The following is a 20,442-nucleotide window of genomic DNA, read 5'->3' as shown; positions in this document are numbered from 1 at the left end:
GAGCTGCACTGGCTTCCTGTGGTCTATCGGGTGCGTTTCAAGGTGTTGATTACCATCTTTAAAGCGCTCCATGGCACAGGACCTAGTTATCTGCGGGATCGCATCCTACCCCATACATCCCTACGACCAATTCGCTCTCACAGAGAGGGACTCCTCTGGGTGCCGTCCACTAAGCAGTGCCAGCGGGTGGCGCCCAGGAGTAGGGCCTTCTCTGTGATGGGCCCAGCCCTCTGGAATGACCTCCCCCCCGACATTAGGACTACCACTGATCTCCGCTCCTTCCGCAAGAAACTCAAGACCCACCTGTTCCAACTAGCGGGCTTGGCTTAACTACAACTCTATTCTCTAATCCTCCTGGCAATTTTTAATTTTAGGGTAGTTTTTAAGGTTATTTTAATCCTATTATTATTGTATTATTTTATGAAATGTAATATTGTTGTTATGAGTTTTTATACCTCCTCCATGCAACATATAATATATATCTTTGATTGTACGCCGCCCTGAGTCCCTTCGAAGAGAGGGAGCGGCTAATAAATCTAATAAAATGAAAATGAAAAACACACAAGAAACTTAAACTTGGGCTTAAACTCAGTTTTAAGTCCAAGATCATTACTGAATCCATGTGACATGCTCTGTTCCGACAAAGAAGCAGTATGATGGCTTCTTTGATGGCCCCATTCGCAAAGCTGGTTTAAGCACAGTTGCAAGTACTTAGCATGGCTAGTCTAGTGAAGAGAAGGACTAGGGGTGACAGGATAGCATCTTCCAATATTTGAGAGGCTACTACAGAGAGGAGGGGGTCAAGCTATTTTCCAAAGCACCCGAAGGCCAGACAAGAAAGAATGGATGGAAACTGACCACAGAGAGATTCAACCTGGAAATAAGGAGGAAATTTTGGACAGTGAGAACAATCAACCCATGGAACAGAAGTTGCCTTCAGAGGTTGTGGGAGCTTCATCCCTGGAGGCTTTCAAGAAGAGACTGGACAGCCATCTGTCAGAAATGGTGTAGGGTCTCCTGCTTGGGACGGAGGGGTTGGACTAAATGACCTTCAAGGTCCCTTCCAACTCTGTTTATCTGTTTAAGCAATGCTTTTCAACCTCGGTGACTATCCAATGTTTGCTTGAAAACCTTTAGGGATGGAGCATCCGTGATTTCAGCAGGCAGGAAGTTCCTCTGCTTAATACAGTCAGGAAATTATCTGGGCTTAATCTCTCGACTTCCACCCATCAGTTATTATCGTAAGCTCACAGACGACACAAAACAAATTGACAATCTTTGTTTTCTGTCATTTGGGAGAAAGCAAAAACAAAAAAAGAAGGACCAGGGGAGACAGGATAGAAGCCTTCCAATATTTGAAGAAGATCGAGGTAGTTAAACTATTTTCCAAAGCAAGGCAAGAAACAATTAATGGGAAGTCACCAAGGGGAGAAGCAACCTAGAACTAAGGAGAAAGTTCCTAACAGTGAGAGCAAGCCACTAATGGAGTAGCTTGCTTCCAGAGGTTGTGAGTGCTTCATCACTGGAGGATTTCAAAAAGGGTTTGGACAACCATCTGTCTGAAATATAGGGTGCCCTGTTTGAGCAGAGGGTTGGACTAGAAGACCTCCAAGGTCCCTTCCAACTCTGTTTATTCTGCTTGCCTCCCTTCCTCCCTCCCTCCCTTCTCTGGAGGTTTTTAAGAAGAGACTAGACAACCATTTGTCTGGAATGGTCATGGGTCTCCTGCTTGAACAGGGGGTTGGACTAGAAGACCTCCAAGGTCCCTTCCAACTATTATTCTCTGTTCTATGAGATTATATTCAGCAGTAGTGAAGGCAGGACAAGAAGCAATGGATGGAAACTAGTCCACAAGGGAAACAAACTACAAATAAGGAGAAATTTCCTAACAATGAGAACAATTAACGAATAGAACGACTTGCCTCCAGATGTTGTGAGTTGCTCCATCACTGGAGATTTTTAAGAAGAGACAGGAAAGCCACTTGTCTGGAATGGTGTAGGGTTCCTTCCTTCCTTCCTTCCTCCCTCCCTCCTTTCCTTCTCTGGAGGTTTTTAAGAAGGACAGCCACTTGTCTGGAATGGTGTAGGGTTCCTTCCTTCCTTCTTCCCTCCCTCCTTTCCTTCTCTGGAGGTTTTTAAGAAGAGACTAGACAATCACTTGTGTGAAATAGAATAGGGTCTCCTGCTTGAGCAGGGAGCTGGACTAGAAGACCTCAAAGATCTCTTGCAACTCTGATATTCTCTATGTTCTATGTCAAGCTATTTTCCAAAGCACCTGAAGGCCAAACAAGGAATAACGGATAGAAACTGACCAAGGAGAGATTCAACCTGGAAATAAGGAGGAATTTCCTGACATGAGAGCAATCAACCAATGGAAGTTGCCTTCGGAGGTTGTGGGAGCTTCATCACCGGAAGCTTTCAAGAAGAGACTGGACTGCCATCTGTCAGAAATGGTGTAGGATCTCCTGCTTGGGTACAGGGGTTGGACACATGACCTCCAAGGTCCCTTCCAACTCTATTATTCGATGTTCTATGAGATTATATTGAGCAGTAGTGAAGGCAGGACAGGAAGCATGGATGGCAACTAACCAAGGAGAGAAGCAACCTAGAACTAAGGAGAAATTTCCTGACAGAACAATTAACCAGTGGAACACTTGCCTCCAGAAGTGGTGGAAGTTTTAAAGAAGAGACTGGACAGCCCCTTGTCCAGAATGATATAGGGTCTCCTGCTTGAGCAGGGGGTTGGACTAGAGGACCTCCAAGGTCTCTTCCAACTTTGATATTCTGTTATATTCCATGGAGACATCATTAGCCACACCTCTTGCAAATCCAAAGAGGATTTTCCCTTTTTTGCACGCAACCTTTCGGCCACACCAAGGCTGCCCATTCCTGCCTCACTGGATTCCCTAAGATTCCTGGAGCATTAAGGTCCATTCCAAGGGCATTAAATTTAGGAGGATCAAATATCCCTGAAATGGCCATGTTATGGAACTCCTCTGGCATACACTTCCTGTTCAGCTTTCAGGGGTTATGCGAGGTTTTTCTGGAAGCCAAGGCTTCTATCAACGTTACATTTGGTGCTGGCATATGAAGGAGGCGGATGGAAATGGAAAAAATAAAATAAAACAAACCAATGTGCTGAATCTGTTGGTTTTGAGAGTGGATCGATTTTATTTGGAGGGGGGCAACTATTGGGAAATGAATGAGGGAGGAGGGAGGGGAGAGCCAATCATGTCAAGCTAAGATTGATCTATGAAACATAAAGGACATGATTATCCTTTGGTGCTCTGTAGCTCTGGGAAGACTTAAGGGCTCCATTGGCTTGGAGGTCTTCAAGAAAAGGTTGGACAGCCAGGGGTCCAGGATGGAAGAAGTTGGAGAGCCAGTTTGGTTGAAGGCATCAGGCTAATACCTGTGGAACCATGAGTTCAAGTCCCGCTTTAGGCCTGAAAGCCAGTCACGTGACTTGGGGCCGGTCATTCTTTCTCAGTCCAACCCAACACACAGGGCTGTTGTTATGGAGAAAATAGGAGAAGGAAGGTGTGTGGGATAGGTTGATTACCTTGAATGATTTGTAAAAAATAATAAATGTGAGTCAGAAAGAAAGAAAAGAAAGAAAAGAAAGAAAGAAAGAAAAGAAAGAAAGAAAGAAAGAAAGAGGAAGGAAGGAAAGAAGGAAGGAAGGAAAGAAGGAAAGAAGGAAAGAAGGAAGGAATAAGGGCTCCTATACCAGGCAGGGGGTTAGACTAGAAGACCTCCAAGGTCGCTCCCAGTTCTAAGATTCTATGGTCTTTCCTTGCCACCAAATTGGTCCCAGTTGTGTTTGCCCCTAAGGCTGGAGAGGAAGATGCCCCCAGCTGCCAGTGGACAAGGGTTCAAGGAGGTCCAACGCTTTATTTTCAGCTTGCAGGAGACTTTCCAATCTAAGAGCTTCCAGCTCCAAAAACAATTTTCTAAAAACATCCTTGGAAAAATTAGCTCGCCTCCAGATCAGAGGTGGGATTCAATTTTTTTTACTACAGGTTCTGTGGGCGTGGCTTGGTGGGCGTGGCAAGGAAAGGATACTGCAAAATCCCCATTCCCTCCCGATCAGCTGGGACTCGGGAGGCGGAGAATAGATGGGGGCGGGGCCAGCCAGAGGTGGCATTTGCCGGTTCTCTGAACTACTCAACATTTCCGCTACCCATTCTCCACAACTGGTCAGAACCTGCTGAATGCCACCTCTGCTCCAGATGTTGTGGCTGCTCCATCACTGGAGGCTTTTAAGAAGAGATTGGACAGCCAATGGTATAGTTATGACAAACTTCCACAACTGCAAATTAATATTAATCCGATGCCAAAGGCCTCTCACCCAAGTAGAACATAGAATCATAGGATTGGAGGGGACCTTGGAGGGCTTCTAGTCCAACCCCCTGTTTAAGCAGGAGACCCTGTACCATTTTTTCTCTCTCCTTCTCTTTCTCTCTCCTTCCCTCCTTCCCTCCCTCTCTCTCCTTCTCCCTCTCTTCCCCCACCCCTCTCTCTCTCTCTGTAAATTTTCCATTGCAGTTTGGATGGAGTAGCATCTTTAGCTGACAGCTTTCTCTCGGCTCTTATTCCACAACAGCCATTCTCTTCTCCTTGTATTCTCCTAGCTGAACGTCCGGTATGCACTAATGACTTTTATGGATTTTATTGTTAGCAAACAGAAATGCCCCATCACACATAAACGGTCAGTACAATTTGTACTACAGTTTGTTATCTTTCAAGATTGACGGCTCAGCACTCAATATAGAGTAGAAGTAACAATCATCAAACAATAAAAATCAAATCAAGGCTAATAAAAGTTGCCAGAACTCCTGGTGAAGAGGCAAAGTTTTAGTGCTAGAAAAGTGGCTGAATTCAAATAAACGTTTGTTCCCCCTTTAATTTCTTGTCTTCCTTTCAAACACCACCACAGAAACTCAGAATTGCTGTTCTACGTTCTACACAGTGTGGAAAATCCAGTTTCACACACATTTCACACTCCCCCAAAACTCCTAGGAATCTGAAACAAATATAAAACCTAATTGGGTTTTAGAACGGAGGAGAAATTTCCTGATAATTAATCAATTGGCTCCAGAAATTGTGGGTTCCTCATCACTGGAGGTTTTCAAGTAGAGATTGGGCAGCCGCTTGTCTGAAATGGTATAGGGCCTCCTCCCGCTCTAGCAGGGGGTTGGACTAGAAGACCTCCAAGGTCCCTTCCAGCTCTGTTGTTCTGTGTGCTGGATAAATTCCCTTTCTTTCCCGTTAGAAAGAAGGCTGTGCCCTTATGTGCAACAGAGCGTATTCCTGTCATGTAAAAAATGCACCAGAGGTATCCCTGAGTAAGAGATTTCATCTCAGCAGGAAATTTTGAGAAACGCTGTCTAAAAATTCTACACAAGTCTGTATTTGATTATGTTAAGAAAGCGTTTTGGTCACATTTTTAAATTTTATTTATATCCCACCTTTATCATTCTCCCAAATAACTCAAGGTAGCAAACTTATCTAACACACCTTCCTTTTGCTATTGTCTCCATAACAACAACCCTGTGAGGTGGGGTGGGCTGAGAGAGAGAGAGGGAGAGAGAGAGAGAGAGAGAGAGAGAGACCTTTCATACCTAAGGCAGGACTAGAACTCACCATTTCCTGGTGATTGACCCAAAGTCACCTAGCTGGCTTTCATATCTAAGGCAGGACTAGAACTCCTGGTCTCCCATTTTCTAGACAGATGCCTTAACCAATAGGCCAAACTGGCTCTATTACATGACATCCTTAATAATCTCTCAAGCTGTCAATCAGGAAGTTCTCTGTGAATATTTTTCAACTCAATCAACCTGATACTGTCCAAATTTGATCCTGGCGTGGTCTGCACAAAGACGGTTATTGTAGCAGAGGGAAGCAAATCACACAAACCAACGCAGTGCCAGCTCCGTCTCTTTTGCACACGCCTTGTGCGTGCATCATACAAGCACACGCACATCGGTGCCACCTTGCTTTGGCAGAAATGACCGAAGCGCTGAATTCGGTGGATGCCTCTGGCTGATGCCACCAAGGACGAGAAGCTGTATAAAGTTGAATGAATGAAAACTAAGTGGTATATTTATTTCTCGCCCAGCCTTAAAGCAGCACCAACAAACTCATGATGGAAACTCACATATTATTTCAATGACTCATGCGAAACCTTGGTCTGAAAACCATTGCGCCACTCGTCTCAAGGGTTTCAGAGAGCAAAATGCATCGTGTCAAAACTGGAACCCAGTTGGTGGGAGGTGGGATTAGAAGACGGTATAGTTGCAGCCTAAATTACCCTGAATTGGTTTACAGCTCAGCTGATTTCCTCCAATTAGCTGTCTGGTCTAGTTACTGGTATCTGCAGAGCTGGCCGCAGAGTCGGAGGGTGAGGAGGTTGGGGAGGAACCTGGGCCAGTCCTGAAGTCTGGGGAAGGCTCGGGCTCGGGCGAGGGGGGGGCAGGGACATCTGGGAGTTATGTGCTGCCTCCGGAGTCTCCAGAGTCAGACATCAGTGAGGCAGAGGAACAGGGGAGCCTGTTCCCAGTGTGCGCATGCGCAGAGCGACCAGAGGGCAAGAACAATGAATCAGTGGAACAAAAGTTGCCTCCAGAAGTTGCGAATGCCCCAACACTGGAAGTCTTTAAGAAGATGTTGGAGAGCCATTTGTCTGAAATGGTATAGGGTTTCCTGCCCAGGCAGGGGGTTGGACTAGAAGACCTCCAAGGTCCCTTCCAACTCTGCTATTGTATTGTATTGTATAAGAACAGTTAAGACAAAAGGGACAACTTGGGAGTGAGGCTTGGAGGTGATTGGCCTCTCCTATAGGACATAAAGGAGGAGCAAAGGCATGTGAGCCTTTGCAGGAAGCAACTTGGTTTATGCTGGTCACTTCACCTTCTGAAGCTCCGTTTTGACTCTTTGCTTCGTGTGGCCTGGCAAGCTAATTGCCAATTAGGTCTTTGGCAGCGTTTCAAGGGAATTTCAAAGGAGATAAAGGTGGGTGTTGAAATAAAAGAGGATTTTGTGGACTAAGTGTGCAATTTTTGCTGTCTCAGGAAGCCTAGGGCAAAACAGTATCCAGACAAACAGTACTCCACTTAACGTCCATTTCCCACTGCATCGCTGATGGCTGCATGACACGGGTTAGAACTGAATGGAGGAAGATTGGAGGAGGTGTCCCAAAGGTGCTTTTTCAAAAGGCAACTGGACTTCCTTTGCTTTTCCTTGAAGACATTTCACTTCACCTCTGAGAAACTTCCTCACTTCTGGCGGAATGGAGGGGGGGAAGGATCATATTTCTTTGCAGTCATCTGGTCCTTTCCACGCTCTCTGAAAGGTCACTTGGGGGGGGGGTTATCTGTGCCTTCAGGGTCACCTGAATGAGTGTGGGTATGGGTGTACAAATGGGTGTGGAACCTTCTTGGAACTTCTGCAAGGACTACGTTGTAGACAGGTGGTGTTGTATCCCTCCCCCACTGGCAAGAGAGGGCTATTCCATGTTAACATACATGGTCTTGTAGGAAGTTATCACCTAGCCCTCTCCCAGAAAAATGAAATATCCTAAGAAATATTGAAAAGGCAGAATATTATATTTTCCTGGATGTGAAAAAGGGAGAAACACATTTTAAACACTAAATTCCTGCAGCTTCCTGCCCATCCCCACGTTGTCAATGGGCCATTAAGAAGGCCAAGCTAGTCCACTTTACATAACAAAGAGTTCTCCTCTTCAGCTGTGATGGGATTAAGGCAGGATAATAAGCCTTTACTCAACTGACCACATGGCATCTGAACTCAATCAAACCTGGATTCAAAACAGCCTAGAGGGTTGCCCTTGCATGGGCCCATGGGAGTCTGGCAACCAATCAGAATACATTTCTTACACAGGAACAGGAAACAGATAGGTGGGGCAGAACAGATTATAAAAAATCCCTGCAAGCCCTTCTTCAGCCCTTCTCTTCTCTTCTCTTCTCTTCTCTTCTCTTCTCTTCTCCACCAACATTGAACCATGTGATCACCTTTGCTGTTCAGGACTCAGGCCATGTGGTCCTGTCCAACATTAAAACCATCTTTCCAAGCAGCCTCCATGTCTCCAGTGTCTTTTTCCCCACTTGGAGCCGAACCCAGAAGGACATTTCTTCCAACAGTCTCTTTGACCCTTCTTTCAAACCAGCAGTCCTCTCTGTCCAAAATGTGGACTTTGCTGTCTTCCAAAGAGTGTCTTTCAAATGCAGATGGACTGCTGAATCTTGTGCTGATGGGTTTGTTCTCCTGGGTTGTGTCATGCATTTGTGAAGAGGCTGTTTTGTTTCCCCAATTTACAGATCTGCACATGGACATTGGAGGAAGTGAGCTACCCAATTCCACCTCTTGTCACATGGATGGAACATGGCAGGATTTGTGTGTGTGTGTGTGTGTGTAATTTTTCTAGCCCGCTCCTTCGAAATTAAATGCAAGAAAGGAAAGTATCCAGGCCACCTTTCTACCAAGATTCCCTACTGATCCTCTGGTACTGAATAAGAGGACGAGCGTTTTCCTAGGAGCAAGGTGACTTTCTCAGCTGCACTAGGCACAGAGTTGTGCTGCCACAGCTCTTGCAAAAATAGCCCTGAAGGAACAGTACATGTGCCCTGAAAGAAAACAGCAGTATCAGTTAGCAGCCAATGCACAGAGGCCGATAGGAGATGCTTCTGGGCCATAGAATCCTAGGGCTGGAAGGGACTTTGGAGGTCATGTAGTCCAACCCCCTGCACAAGGCCAATGACCAATGTAGAGAAAAGTCACGTCGTACACTTAGGCAAGAAAAATCAAAAGGACACATATAGGGTGGGTGAAACCAGGCTTAATAGCAGTGACTGTCAGAGGGATCTTGGAGTCTTAGTGGACAACCAGCTAAATAGGAGCCAGTTGTATGCGGCAGCAGCCAAAAAAAACCAACACAATCCTACGTTGCATTAACAGAGGGAGACAACCAAGATCAAGGGAGGTCCTAATATCACTCTATAAACCCTTAGTAAGACCACACCTAGAGTACTGCACCCAGTTTTGGTCACCACACTATAAAAAAGATGTTGAGACTCTAGAAAGTGCAGAGAAGAGCAACCAGGATGATGAGGGGACTGGAGACTAAAACATATGATGAATGGTTGCAGGAACTGGGCCTGGCTACTCTAGTGAAGAGAAGGACCAGGGGAGACATGATCCAATATTTGAGGGGCTGCCACAGAGTGGAGGAGGGGGTCAAGCTATTCTCCAAAGCACCTGATGGCCAGACAAGGAATGAGGGATGGAAATGGATCAAGGAGAGGATTCAACTTGGAATTAAGGATAAACTTTCTGACAGTGAGAACAATCAACCCATGGAACAGAAGTTGCCTTCAGAAGTTGTGGGAGCTTCATCACCGGAGGCTTTCAAGAAGAGACTGGACTGCCATTTTTCAGAAAAGCTTGGGCAGGGAGGCTTGGACTAGATGACCTACAAGGTCCCTTCCAACTCTGTTAATCTGGATAATCTGTAAACCTTATACCATCCCGGTCAAATGGTTGTCCAGTCTACACTATATGAGGTCCTAGGGATATGGGCTCTTTTTCTCCTTGGCAGAAACTAGAAAGGTTGGGAGTTAGAAGAGATAGGATGGGTAGCCTTACCCAACCTGATACCTCTGTCACCACGAATCTTTCTAACTGGGTTACACTCAACCACGCAGAGGGCGAGGAAAGACATTTGCATATTCCCTGGGCGGCGTCCGTGTTCGTATCCCCGTCCATGGCTTGGAGGTACAATTTGCATACCCAGATTAACCCTCGCAATAATTCATCTGCCCCATCGATTTTTCCATCACATTGATTCACTCCACATTAACTGGATTCGCTGCTCCGTTTCGGCTGAATAGAAGGCCATGAACTCATCACTTTCCACAACTGTGGAGTTTGCAAGGGTCAACTTTCGGGGGAAGCTTATGAAACACAGAGCGGGCTCCTCGGCTGACCTCCTGGATGAGGTGACCATGACAAGGAAGAACCTGGAATTGAACGTTGGTTGTGTCCATATATAAAAGTGACTCTGTTCTGCCGTAGGCTTCCTGAGAAAGCATAAATCACATTTATTTAAACGGCTGTGAATTACGGTCATTAACAGCCCATAATGCTTCACAAACAGTCTGTGAAGATTCCAACAGATGTCTGCTCGAGTTGCTACAGTCTTTCAGGGGGAATGTTGATAAGCGCCCACCTTTATCTCCCTTGAAAGGCTGCCAGAGACCTAATTGCCAATTGATTTTGCAAGGCCAAACGGAGCACAGAATCAAACATCTCAGAGCTAATGAACTAATTGCTTCCTGCAAAAGGTCACCTCCCTTTGCTCCTCTTTCATGTCTTATGGGAGGGCCCAATCACCTCCAAGCCTTACTCCCGAGTCGTCCTTTTTTTCTTAATTGTTCTTGCCTTCTGGCAGCTCTGTGCATGCACACACTGGGAACAGGCTCCTGCTGTTCTTCTGCCTTGCTGATGTCAGGCTCCAGAGGCTCCAGAGGCAGCACATAACTACCAGATGGCCCTGGTCCTCTCTCTGCCTCAGACGCAGAGCCCCATCCGAGCCAGGTGAACATTTGGATGCGTCTTATAGACCGAATGTAGCCCCGCCTACCCACCGGCCGCCACCCTTTGGCCTCTGCCTCCCAGCAATTTGCCTCCTTGCAGCAAACAGCCTGTTTCAGTTTCAGCTTCAGCACAGCCTGATTAGCACAAGCAGCTGATTGTCGGTTGGATCAACCTCCAACCATCAGCTATTTCAGGCTGTAGGGATTGCCATTGCCTATTGCTGCCTCTGCGCGCCCCATTTTCGGCCTCCACATCCCGTTTTCTGCCTCTGCATGTCCCATCTTCCACCCATTCCAATCCCTGCCACCCAGAATGGGTGGAAAATGGGGCACCACAGAGGCAGCAATAGGCTATGCCAATCCCTGCAGCCTGAAACAGCTGATGGTTGGGAGGCCGATCCAACCAATTGCTTGTGCTAATCAGAAACTGAAACAGGCTGTTTGATGTTTGCTGCAAAAAGGCAAATTGCTGGCAGGCAGAGGTAGATTTTTCCCCCTTGCTTTCCTCCTCAAAAGCTAGGTGCATCTTATACTTTGGAGGACCAAAAAATATGGTATTTAAGGGAGGTCGGTGGTGAAGAAAAGCCACTGCTCTAGTGTGTTTTGGGGAGTTTTCTGTTTGTGTTTCCTTTCTTGGTTCACAGCACGAATAATACATTGTGTCATTGTGAAGTCTCATCAGATCTCAACAAAGTCAGAGAGAAGATAACCTGCCTGGCTGCCCAGTTTTGGAGGCAGGTGGTAAACCTCAAAGAGTCACCTGCCACTCATCCACCCAATGGCCCAGGAGTCATTCCTTGTCAAATTCCCTTTTGACAGCAACTCAGCACTGCAAAAGGTGCAATAGATGCGGTTAATTTACAACTTGTCATTCTAGCAACATTGCTTTCATTTGATATCCAACAATGTTCTCAGGGCAGCCGGCCAAGAAATATCTCCTCCACTCTTCACTGGGTGCCCAAGCAAAATATCCCATTGATCTCTCCAGCTGACAACGTTATCAGTTAAAAACAAAATACACCTCCCAGGTGCAGGAACAAGCATTCCTACCCATAGCTATTTCTCTCTCTCTTCTCCTGGAGAGCAGCCAGCCTGGAATTGCAATGTCACATTCCCCAAGAATTAAGGAGGTGCTCAAGCTGAAAAGGAATGGAGACTGAATGAGACTGAATTCAAGGCCAGTTAAAAAAGAAAGGAATGAAAATGAAATTGGACACATGAACATCTCTCCCTCCCTCCCTCCCTATCTACTGTACCTACCTGCCTACCTATCATTCATCTCTTTCTCTCTTATCTATCTATCCATACATCCAACCATCCATCCATCCATCCATCCATCCATCCATCCATCTATCATCTATCTATCTATCTATCATCTATCTATCTATCTATCTATCTATCTATCTATCATCTATCTATCTATCATCTATCTATCTACCACACATCTACCTCTCTCATTCATCCATCCATCCATCCATCTATCTATCTATCATCCATCTACCACTCTCGCATCCATCTTTCTATCCATCCATCCATATCTATCTCTATCATCCATCTACCTCATCCATCTATCTATCTATCTATCTATCTATCTATCTATCTATCTATCTATCTATCTATCTATCTATCTATCTATCATCTATCTATCATCCATTTACATCTCTCTCATCTATCTATCTATCTATCTATCTATCTATCTATCTATCTATCTATCATCCATTTACATCTCTCTCATCTATCTATCTATCTATCTATCATCTATCTATCTATCTATCATCTATCATCCATTTACATCTCTCTCATCTATCTATCTATCTATCTATCTATCTATCTATCATCTATCTATCATCTATCTATCATCTATCTATCTATCTATCTATCTATCTATCTATCTATCTATCTATCTATCTATCTATCGTCCATCTACTTCTCTCTCATCCATCTATCTATCCATCCATCCATCCTTATCTATCTATCCATCTACCTCTCTCTCATCCATCTATCTATCTATCTATCCATCCATCCATATCTATCTATCTATCTATCATTTATATTTATCTATATAAGAAGAGCAAGAAGAGCAAGAAGAGCAAGAAAGATGATTAGGGGACTGGAGACTAAAACATATGAAGAACGGTTGCAGGAACTGGGTATGTTTAGCTTAAGAGAAAGAAGGACTAGGGGAGACATGATAGCATTGTTCCAATATCTCAGGGGTTGCCACAGAGAGGAGGGAGTCAAACTATTCTCCAAGGCACCTGAGGATAGAACAAGAAGCAATGGGTGGAAACTAATCAAGGAGAGAAGCAACCTAGAACTGAGGAGAAATTTCCTGACAGTTAGAACAATTAATCAGTGGAACAGAAATTGCCTCCAGAGGTTGTGAATGCCCCAACACTGGAAGTCTTTAAGAAGATGTTGGATAGCTATTTGTCTGAAATGGTATAGGGTTTCCTGCCTAGGCAGGGGGTTGGACTAGAAGACCTCCAAGGTCCCTTCCAACTCTACTATTGTATTGTATTGTATTATATTTAAATATATTCATATTTCTCAGAGAGGGGCTCTGTTATAGATAAAAATTGTGGGGACCTCTTGTAAAACATGACTTTAACTTTAAAACAGAGAAGTATGAGTCTAGAAGGCTGAGAATTGCTCATTGTAAACACTAGCAATAGTAATAGCAAGAGCACTCACACTTATATATCACCCCACAGTGCTTTACAGCACTCTCTAAGCCAGGGGTGTCCAAACTTGGGAACTTTAAGACTTGTGGACTTCAACTCCCAGAATCCCCCAGCCCTTGAGCCAGTGAGGAGCAGGCTGTGGAGCAGAATTTGCCTGCAATGCTGCCTTTGAACAAGTGCGCCATCAGAGCTTGTAGAATGAGGGCCCCTCTTGGATAGGCAAGGATCCCCTGAAAAGCTGAATCATCTCCTTTAAGCACTTGCCTCTCGATGCCACACATAAATTGTACATTTTGCAATATGGTGTCCTGGGACATGGTTTTCTGCTGTCCTGCGTGCGCTTTGCACTGCCCTGCTCTCTTTAGACCCTACTGTGCCATCAACCAGGGTCAAGAGTATGAAACCAATCATGGTTGGGAGATGGCTTGTCCATCTAACTGCTGATGGATTCCTCGGGAAAGCCAAATATTTGAAACCTGGGCAGAAAGAGGCCCCCCATTGGGTGAACCAGATAAAACGACAGAGAAGTTTCTGCTACTGGTTGATTTCTCCTCTAACCCCCCCCCAGCCCCCCAACCCCACCCCACACAGACCCCTCTGGGGGTGTTTCCAAGAGATTTGCTTCTAATTTAAATTAGGTCTGGGTTTGTTTGCAGGCAAACTGACAGGGGGAATTCATCAGGGCTCCCAACTCCAAGCAGCAAAAAACCCAAGATGATCCACAAGAGATGGGTGGGAGCAAGAGCTGACCTAGTTTGTGACGCAGCTGGATCTCGTCTCTCTTTTAACGACGAGCATCCAAGACCGCCAGATTTTTCAGCCGAGAATGGCTGATCCAAAGAAGGAGGAAAGCTGCTGGGAAAAGAGGCTAAATTTAGCCGCGTTAAACTGCAGCAGTAAAAAAATGTGGCAGCCCCCTCCCACAGGAGATGGGCGGGCTTTGCATTCCCGGATGAAATCTGTGAGCTTCCCGAACCCATAAAACGCCCTTAAGCTTTTGCTAAGGAAGACGAAAACGGTACCTCAGTTCTCCGGGCCATAAATTAAAACCAGAGCTTTGCCACTAGAGGGAGCCAGTATTGCAATAATAATAATTTTCAAGATTTTTAATCTTTCTGTGCATCCAAAGACAGACATTAAAATTGCTTTCCTGCGTATCCAGTCCGGCAAGGGAAATCCTGGGTTTTCTCCTCCCACGCCTTGAACCTCCTAGGTTGCATAACCTCAGTTTAACAAAGGCATTACTTTGAGATGTCCATAAAATCTGGATGGGTAGTAAGTGAGGAGATGGATGAATCAAAAGTTGGAATTCAGATTGCCGGGAGAATTATCAACAACCTCAGATATGCAGATGATGCCACTCTGATTGGCAAAAAGCGAAGAGGAACTAAAGAGCCTCTTGATGCGGGTGAAGGAGGAGAGTGCAAAAGTTGGCTTGAAACTCAACATTACCAAAACTATGATCATGGCATCTGGCCCTCTCAATTCCTGGCAAATAGATGGGGAAGAAATGGAAGGAGAGGTACCACAGGCCACATCTTTTCTGTTTCCAGGGTGGGCCAGATCTAAGCATCCTGTAGGCTGGATCCAGCCCGTGGGCCGTAAGTTTGACACCCCTGCCATGGACAAAGCATGATCTAGGCTTGGCTCATCAGGGAATTCTGGGAATTGAAGTCCGCACTTCTTCAAGTGGCCAAGGTTGAGACACGCCCTGCTGTAAATGCCGAATGCCCTCTCACTATCGTCACCCAGGGGCAACGGGTGTGCCTTCAAATGGCCCTAAACTGAACACACAACGAAGTCCAACTTGTGTTGAGGACTTTCCAACCAGGAACAAAACTGGTTGTACAGCGCCTCCTGGTGGCCAGTAGTGAACACAACTCCTGAAATACAAAGTTTGAGAACGTCCCCAAGATTTCAGCAGAAGATTTCTAAGAAACCAAGGGATACCATTTGCAACATTTAGGAAAATCGCGAGAGGGTCATAAATATGAAGTTTGACGTCCCATTCAGACAAATAATGCAATCCCCAGGATCAAGCCCCGTCCTTCTTAACAAGGTTCTCTTTTTCCGAACACCAAGAACTTGGGTTGCTGTGAAAAACACAACCGTCAGTCAGTTGCACAACATTGGAAAAGTGTAGAGATCCCTATTGATGAGAAGGTAATAAGGAAAATAGGAGAATGTGCAGAAATAAACGGCTTAACAGTAGCAACGAAGGAGAAAGAGCAACCTGAATATTATATGATTTGGGAAGTATTTTACCCATGGTTGGAGGGGAAAATGGAGTTTGGAAATGAAGAAAGCTAAAAAAAAAAAGTAGACAATACACTTAGACAAAGACATAAGAGGAGAGAGGGAAGGGAAGAAGGGAGGGATAGGAGAGAGGGCAGAGGGAGGGAAGAGGAGGAGAGAAAGGAGGAGTGGAAAGGGGGGAGAGGAGAAGGAGAGAGGAAGGGGAAGTTAGAAGAGAAGGGCGACAGAGGGAGGGAAGGAGGGAGGGAGGAGGAGGAGAGAGGGAGAAGAAAGTGATGGATAAGGTACAAATATAGTGTATGGAGAGCAGAAGAGCCAATAATTGTTTTGGGGAGTTGATGTAAATATTTAATAATATAATACGATGTTGGTTATGTAATAGTATACATGTAGTTATTTGTTATAAAAATGAAAAAATTAAAAACTTGATAGATAGATAGATAGATAGATAGATAGATAGATAGATAGATAAGGATATAAGCGTTAGTAGGTGTATGATGAGAATAATGATGTTTAATTTTGATATATTATTACTAGAAGATAGTAAGAAGAAAAATGAGGAGTTTTATAACGTTTAAATGCTCAATGTATTATAATACTAAACTTAGGGAAATCATGTTAATGTGAATGTGAAAGATGCGGCAAAAGAGGAACGATCTTTCACAGAGATGTTTGCACCCAGACGACACACGGCTTAAGGAAAGATGGAAGATTTATTTTTGTAATTGAAAAAGAATAAAACTCTTTTTAAAAAAACAACAACCGTCAGCCAAGAAAAGACGGGGAAACCTGTTTAGTCCCATTCTAGAATCCGTGACTTACAAAAATCTCTGCCCCATGGTGGCCTCAGCCTGTGGAACTCCCTGCCCCATGATGCCTCAGGACTCACCTGAGCCCTGTGGGGCGGTGCTGGAGAGGATCCATTTCACCAAGCAACATTTCATCAGCGCTTTGCGGCTGAGTCGTGGCTTCTTCCATTTCACGTTCTCCTTCTTCCTGGGTGGGGTTTGCCCCGGGTCCCCCAGGAGGCTGCCATCGATTTCCTTGTTCTCATCCTACGAAGGAAGAGAGAGGAGGTCAGAGGGCTCCATTCCTCATCTGGCTTGCTTCACAAAATCAAACCAGCTACATATCAAGATCACGTGAAGGGTTAATGTCACTTTATAAGGCCCTGGGAAGGCCACACCTGAAATCCTGCATCCAGTTTTGGTCGCCACAATGTAAAAAGGATGTTGAGACTCTAGAAAGAGTGCAAAGAAGAGCAACCAAGAGGATTAGGGAACTGGAAAAGATAGGACGAACAGTTGCAGGAACCTGGCATGGCTAGTCTAGGGAAGAGATGGACCAGGGGAGACAGGAGAGCAGCCTTCCAATATTTGAGGGGCTGCCCCAGAGAGAAGGGGGTCAAGCTATTCTCCAAAGCATCTGAAGCCAAACAAGGAATAATGGGTGGAAACTGACCAAGGAGAGATTCAACCTGATTAGGGGACTGGAGGCTGAAACATCTAAAGAACGGTTGCAGCAGTGGTGAAAACTAAATTTTTTTTGCCACCGGTTCTGTGGGCGTGGCTTGTGGGGGGTCATGTGACTGGATGGGTGTGACCAACTTTTCCCCACTTTTTAAAGCATTTTTTTCATGCCGGTTCGGCCGAATAGATAGGAAAAAATGCTTTTAAAAATGGAGGGGGGGGGGCGGTTCCGATGATAGCGTGGATCAGCTGTCACCTCTTCATTTCACTTTTTCAAGCATTTTTTGGATACCCATTTGCCCAAAGCGGCAGGAAAAAAAATGCTTTAAAAAGTGAAAAACATTGAAAATATTAAATATATAAGTATATATACAACAGAGAGATACACAGGGGGCGGGGAATATAGGATAGATTAGCGAAGGTAAGGGAATAAGAAATGATATCAATTATATTTGGGCTAGCCGAAATACCATCCCAAGGAAACATAAACTGAGACCTGAAAGAGACACCTATAATAATAGAAAAGAAAGAGAGAGAGGAGGAGAGAATGAAAGAAAGACGGGGGAAAGAAGAAAGAGTTAAGGAGAGGAGGGTGGAAGGGAGAGAAAGAGAAGGAGAGAGGGTAGGGAGAGGAAGAGTAGGAGTAGGGGAAAGGGAAGGGAAGAAGGAAGGGGAAGGAGAGGAGGGTGGAAGGGAGAGAAAGAAGGAGAGAGGGTAGGAAGGGGAAGAGGAAGAGAGGAGTAGGAGAAAGGGAAGGGAAGAAGTTAAGGGAAAGGAGAGGAGGAAGGAAGAAAAAAATAATAGAGAAGGGAGGGAGGGAGAAAAGAAAGGGAAAATAAGGTGGGGTTATAACAGGAGGAAGGGATAATAAACAAAGCAACCCAAACTGTATATGTATATTATAACCTATCAAATTAAATAATAAATTTATAAGAATGATAAATGAAAGAAGAAGATGATTTATGTGAATGTATACTTTAAATGGTATGTAAGAAGATAAAAAAATTAAAATGTTCTGAGAAAAAAAATGAAAAAAAGTGGAAAACAAAGATTCCAACAATTGCGTGGCAAGCTGAGTGTCACGGAACCTTTCCCCCCCCCCCACTTTTTAAAGCTTTTGTTTACTACTGGTTCTAGCAAACCGGTCAGAACCAGTAGCATTTCACCCCTAGGTTGCAGGAACCTGGCATGGCTAGTCTAGGGAAGAGAAGGACCAGGGGAGGCAGGATAGCAGTCTTCCAATATTTGAGGGGCTTCCCCAGAGAGGAGGAAGGGAGTCAAGCTATTCTTCAAAGCCCCTGATGACCAGACAAGGAAGAATGGATGGAAACTGACCAAGGAGAAATTCAACCTGGAAATAAGGAGGAACTTTCTGACAGTGAGAACAATCCACCCATGGAACAGAAGTTGCCTTCGGAAGTTGTGGGAGCTTCATCACTGGAGGCTTCCAAGAAGAGACTGGACTGCTTTCTGTCAGAAATGGTGTAGGGTCTCCTGCTTGGGCAGGGGGCTGGACTAGAAGACCTCCAAGGTCCCTTCCAGCTCACTTCTATGTTCTTGTGTTCGTATAAGTAATAAAGCAGATAAAAATTAATATTCCCCCTTGCTTCAGTGAACAAGACTAGCACTCGTAGAATGAAGCTGCATGGATGCAGATGTGCAGGGGGCATCTGGAAGAACGTCTTGACAATAAGAGCTGTCCATCGGTGGAGGGGGTTACTACATGGAGGGGTTTCTTCTTCCCCTTTTATGGAGGCTTTGAAACAGAGGTCATTTGAGAGATGGTGTAAGTCAGGGGTCCCCAAACCTGGCCACTTTAAGACTTGTGGACTTCAACTCCCAGAATTCTCCAGCCAGCTCTGCTTGTTAAAATCCACCAGTCTTAAAGTGGCCAAGTTTGAAGACCTCTGATCTAAGTGGAGAGATTGCAGAGGAAGGAATTACAAGAGAGATAATTATGCTGGCTGGGGAATTCTGGGAGTTGAAGTCCACAAGCCTTAAAGAGACTTCTTAGGGGTTTCTTACAGGGGTTTTTAAATCAAATTTTAAGAGGGGGAAGGGGGGTTGATTCGGATGGCTCAGACAGGCTTGGGGGGGAGTCTGCCAGGGCACAAGCCAGAGCTAACTAATGGGTGCGGGTCAGGAGTGCTGGGAAGGGTTGGGATTCTGGGAGAGACATTAAGCTATTCCATTGGGGGGTTCACCATCTCTACTCTCTGTGGGAGAGGCAGATATGGTGGGGGCCGAGGGCCAAATTATGTTCGGGGGACGCGGGTTCGCTGTTTAAGAGCGATCGTGCATTCCGACCCTCATCGCCCTTCTCGCACCCCCGGGTGCTCGGGATTACAGGACCCTGGTCTCCGGCTGGTGTCGCTTAACTCCAGGTCCATAGTGCATAAGGCTCCCCTCATTTATGACCTCATACAAGAGGGTAGAGTGGACCTGGCGTGCATTATGGAGACCTGGTTGGGCCATGAGGGGGTGTTCCCCTTAGTGAACTATGCCCACCAGGCTTCTGGGTGTTTCACCAGCCGAGAGCCCAGGGCAGGGGCGGGGGGTGGGGGTGGCGGTGGTTATTAGGGAAAGTCTCAGACCTCAGGAGGTCACTGTGCCTCAGATAGGCGGGTGTGAGTCCCTTTTTGTGAAATGGGGCCTTGGAGTTCAGGTGGGCCTTTTTGTTACGTACCTGTCTCCCTGCTACTTTTCATCGGCCCTGCCGGAGCTACTGGATATATTAGCTGGATTGACGGTTGATTTCCCCAGGCTTATGATCCTGGGGGATTTCAATCTGCCTTCCATTGGCGAGACATCTGAGTCAGCTCGGGAGATCATGGCTTCCATGATGGCTATGGACCTAACTCAGTTAATTCAAGGCCCCACCCATAATGGGACACACGCTCGACCTGATTTTTGTCTCTGGGCAGTGGATGAATGATCTAGATTTAGGGGATATTTCTATTCAACCCTTGTCATGGTCTGATCATTTCCTCATCAGGCTTGACTTCCATAGCGCTACCCCTCGCCACAGGGAGGTGGAACTAACTAGATGGTTCTGCCCCAGGCGCCTGATGGACCCTGAAAGGTTTCTGATGGAGCTTGGGACTTTTCCTGAATCCCTTGCTCACAACTCGACCGAAGCCCTAGTGGAAGCCTGGGATAGGGCTGCCGCTGGGGCCTTGGATCGCGTTGTGCCTTTGCGGCCTCTGACCCGGTGTCGATCCCGGATGGCTCCCTGGTTTACAGAGGAGCTCCGGGAGATGAAATGCCGGAAAAGATGCCTAGAGAGTGGCTGGAGGGCCAGCCGGTCCGAATCTGATGGAACACTAGTAAGAATTCATATTAAATCCTACTTAGTGTTGATAAAAGCGGCAAAACGGCAACATTTTTCCGCTCTTATCAGATAACCGCCCAGCCGCCCTG

General features: G+C 45.6%; 1 protein-coding gene across 2 annotated transcripts in view; it reads right to left on the bottom strand.

Annotated features, from left to right (window-relative positions):
- KCNIP3 (potassium voltage-gated channel interacting protein 3) overlaps nucleotides 1-20,442 on the bottom strand; it is an 83,558-nt gene that overhangs the window by 57,313 nt on the left and 5,803 nt on the right. For both annotated transcript variants that reach the window (XM_081961046.1, XM_081961048.1), the window contains exon 2: nucleotides 16,443-16,608. In XM_081961046.1, the coding sequence (XP_081817172.1) occupies nucleotides 16,443-16,608 (166 nt within the window). The remainder of the gene's footprint in view (nucleotides 1-16,442; nucleotides 16,609-20,442) is intronic.

This window comes from Natrix helvetica (assembly GCF_964273705.1).
Source record: "Natrix helvetica genome assembly, chromosome: 8".
NCBI classification, from domain to species: domain Eukaryota; kingdom Metazoa; phylum Chordata; class Lepidosauria; order Squamata; family Natricidae; genus Natrix; species Natrix helvetica.
The sequence above is the reverse complement of the archived record's forward strand: the minus strand, read 5'-3'. Positions and strand labels throughout refer to the sequence as shown.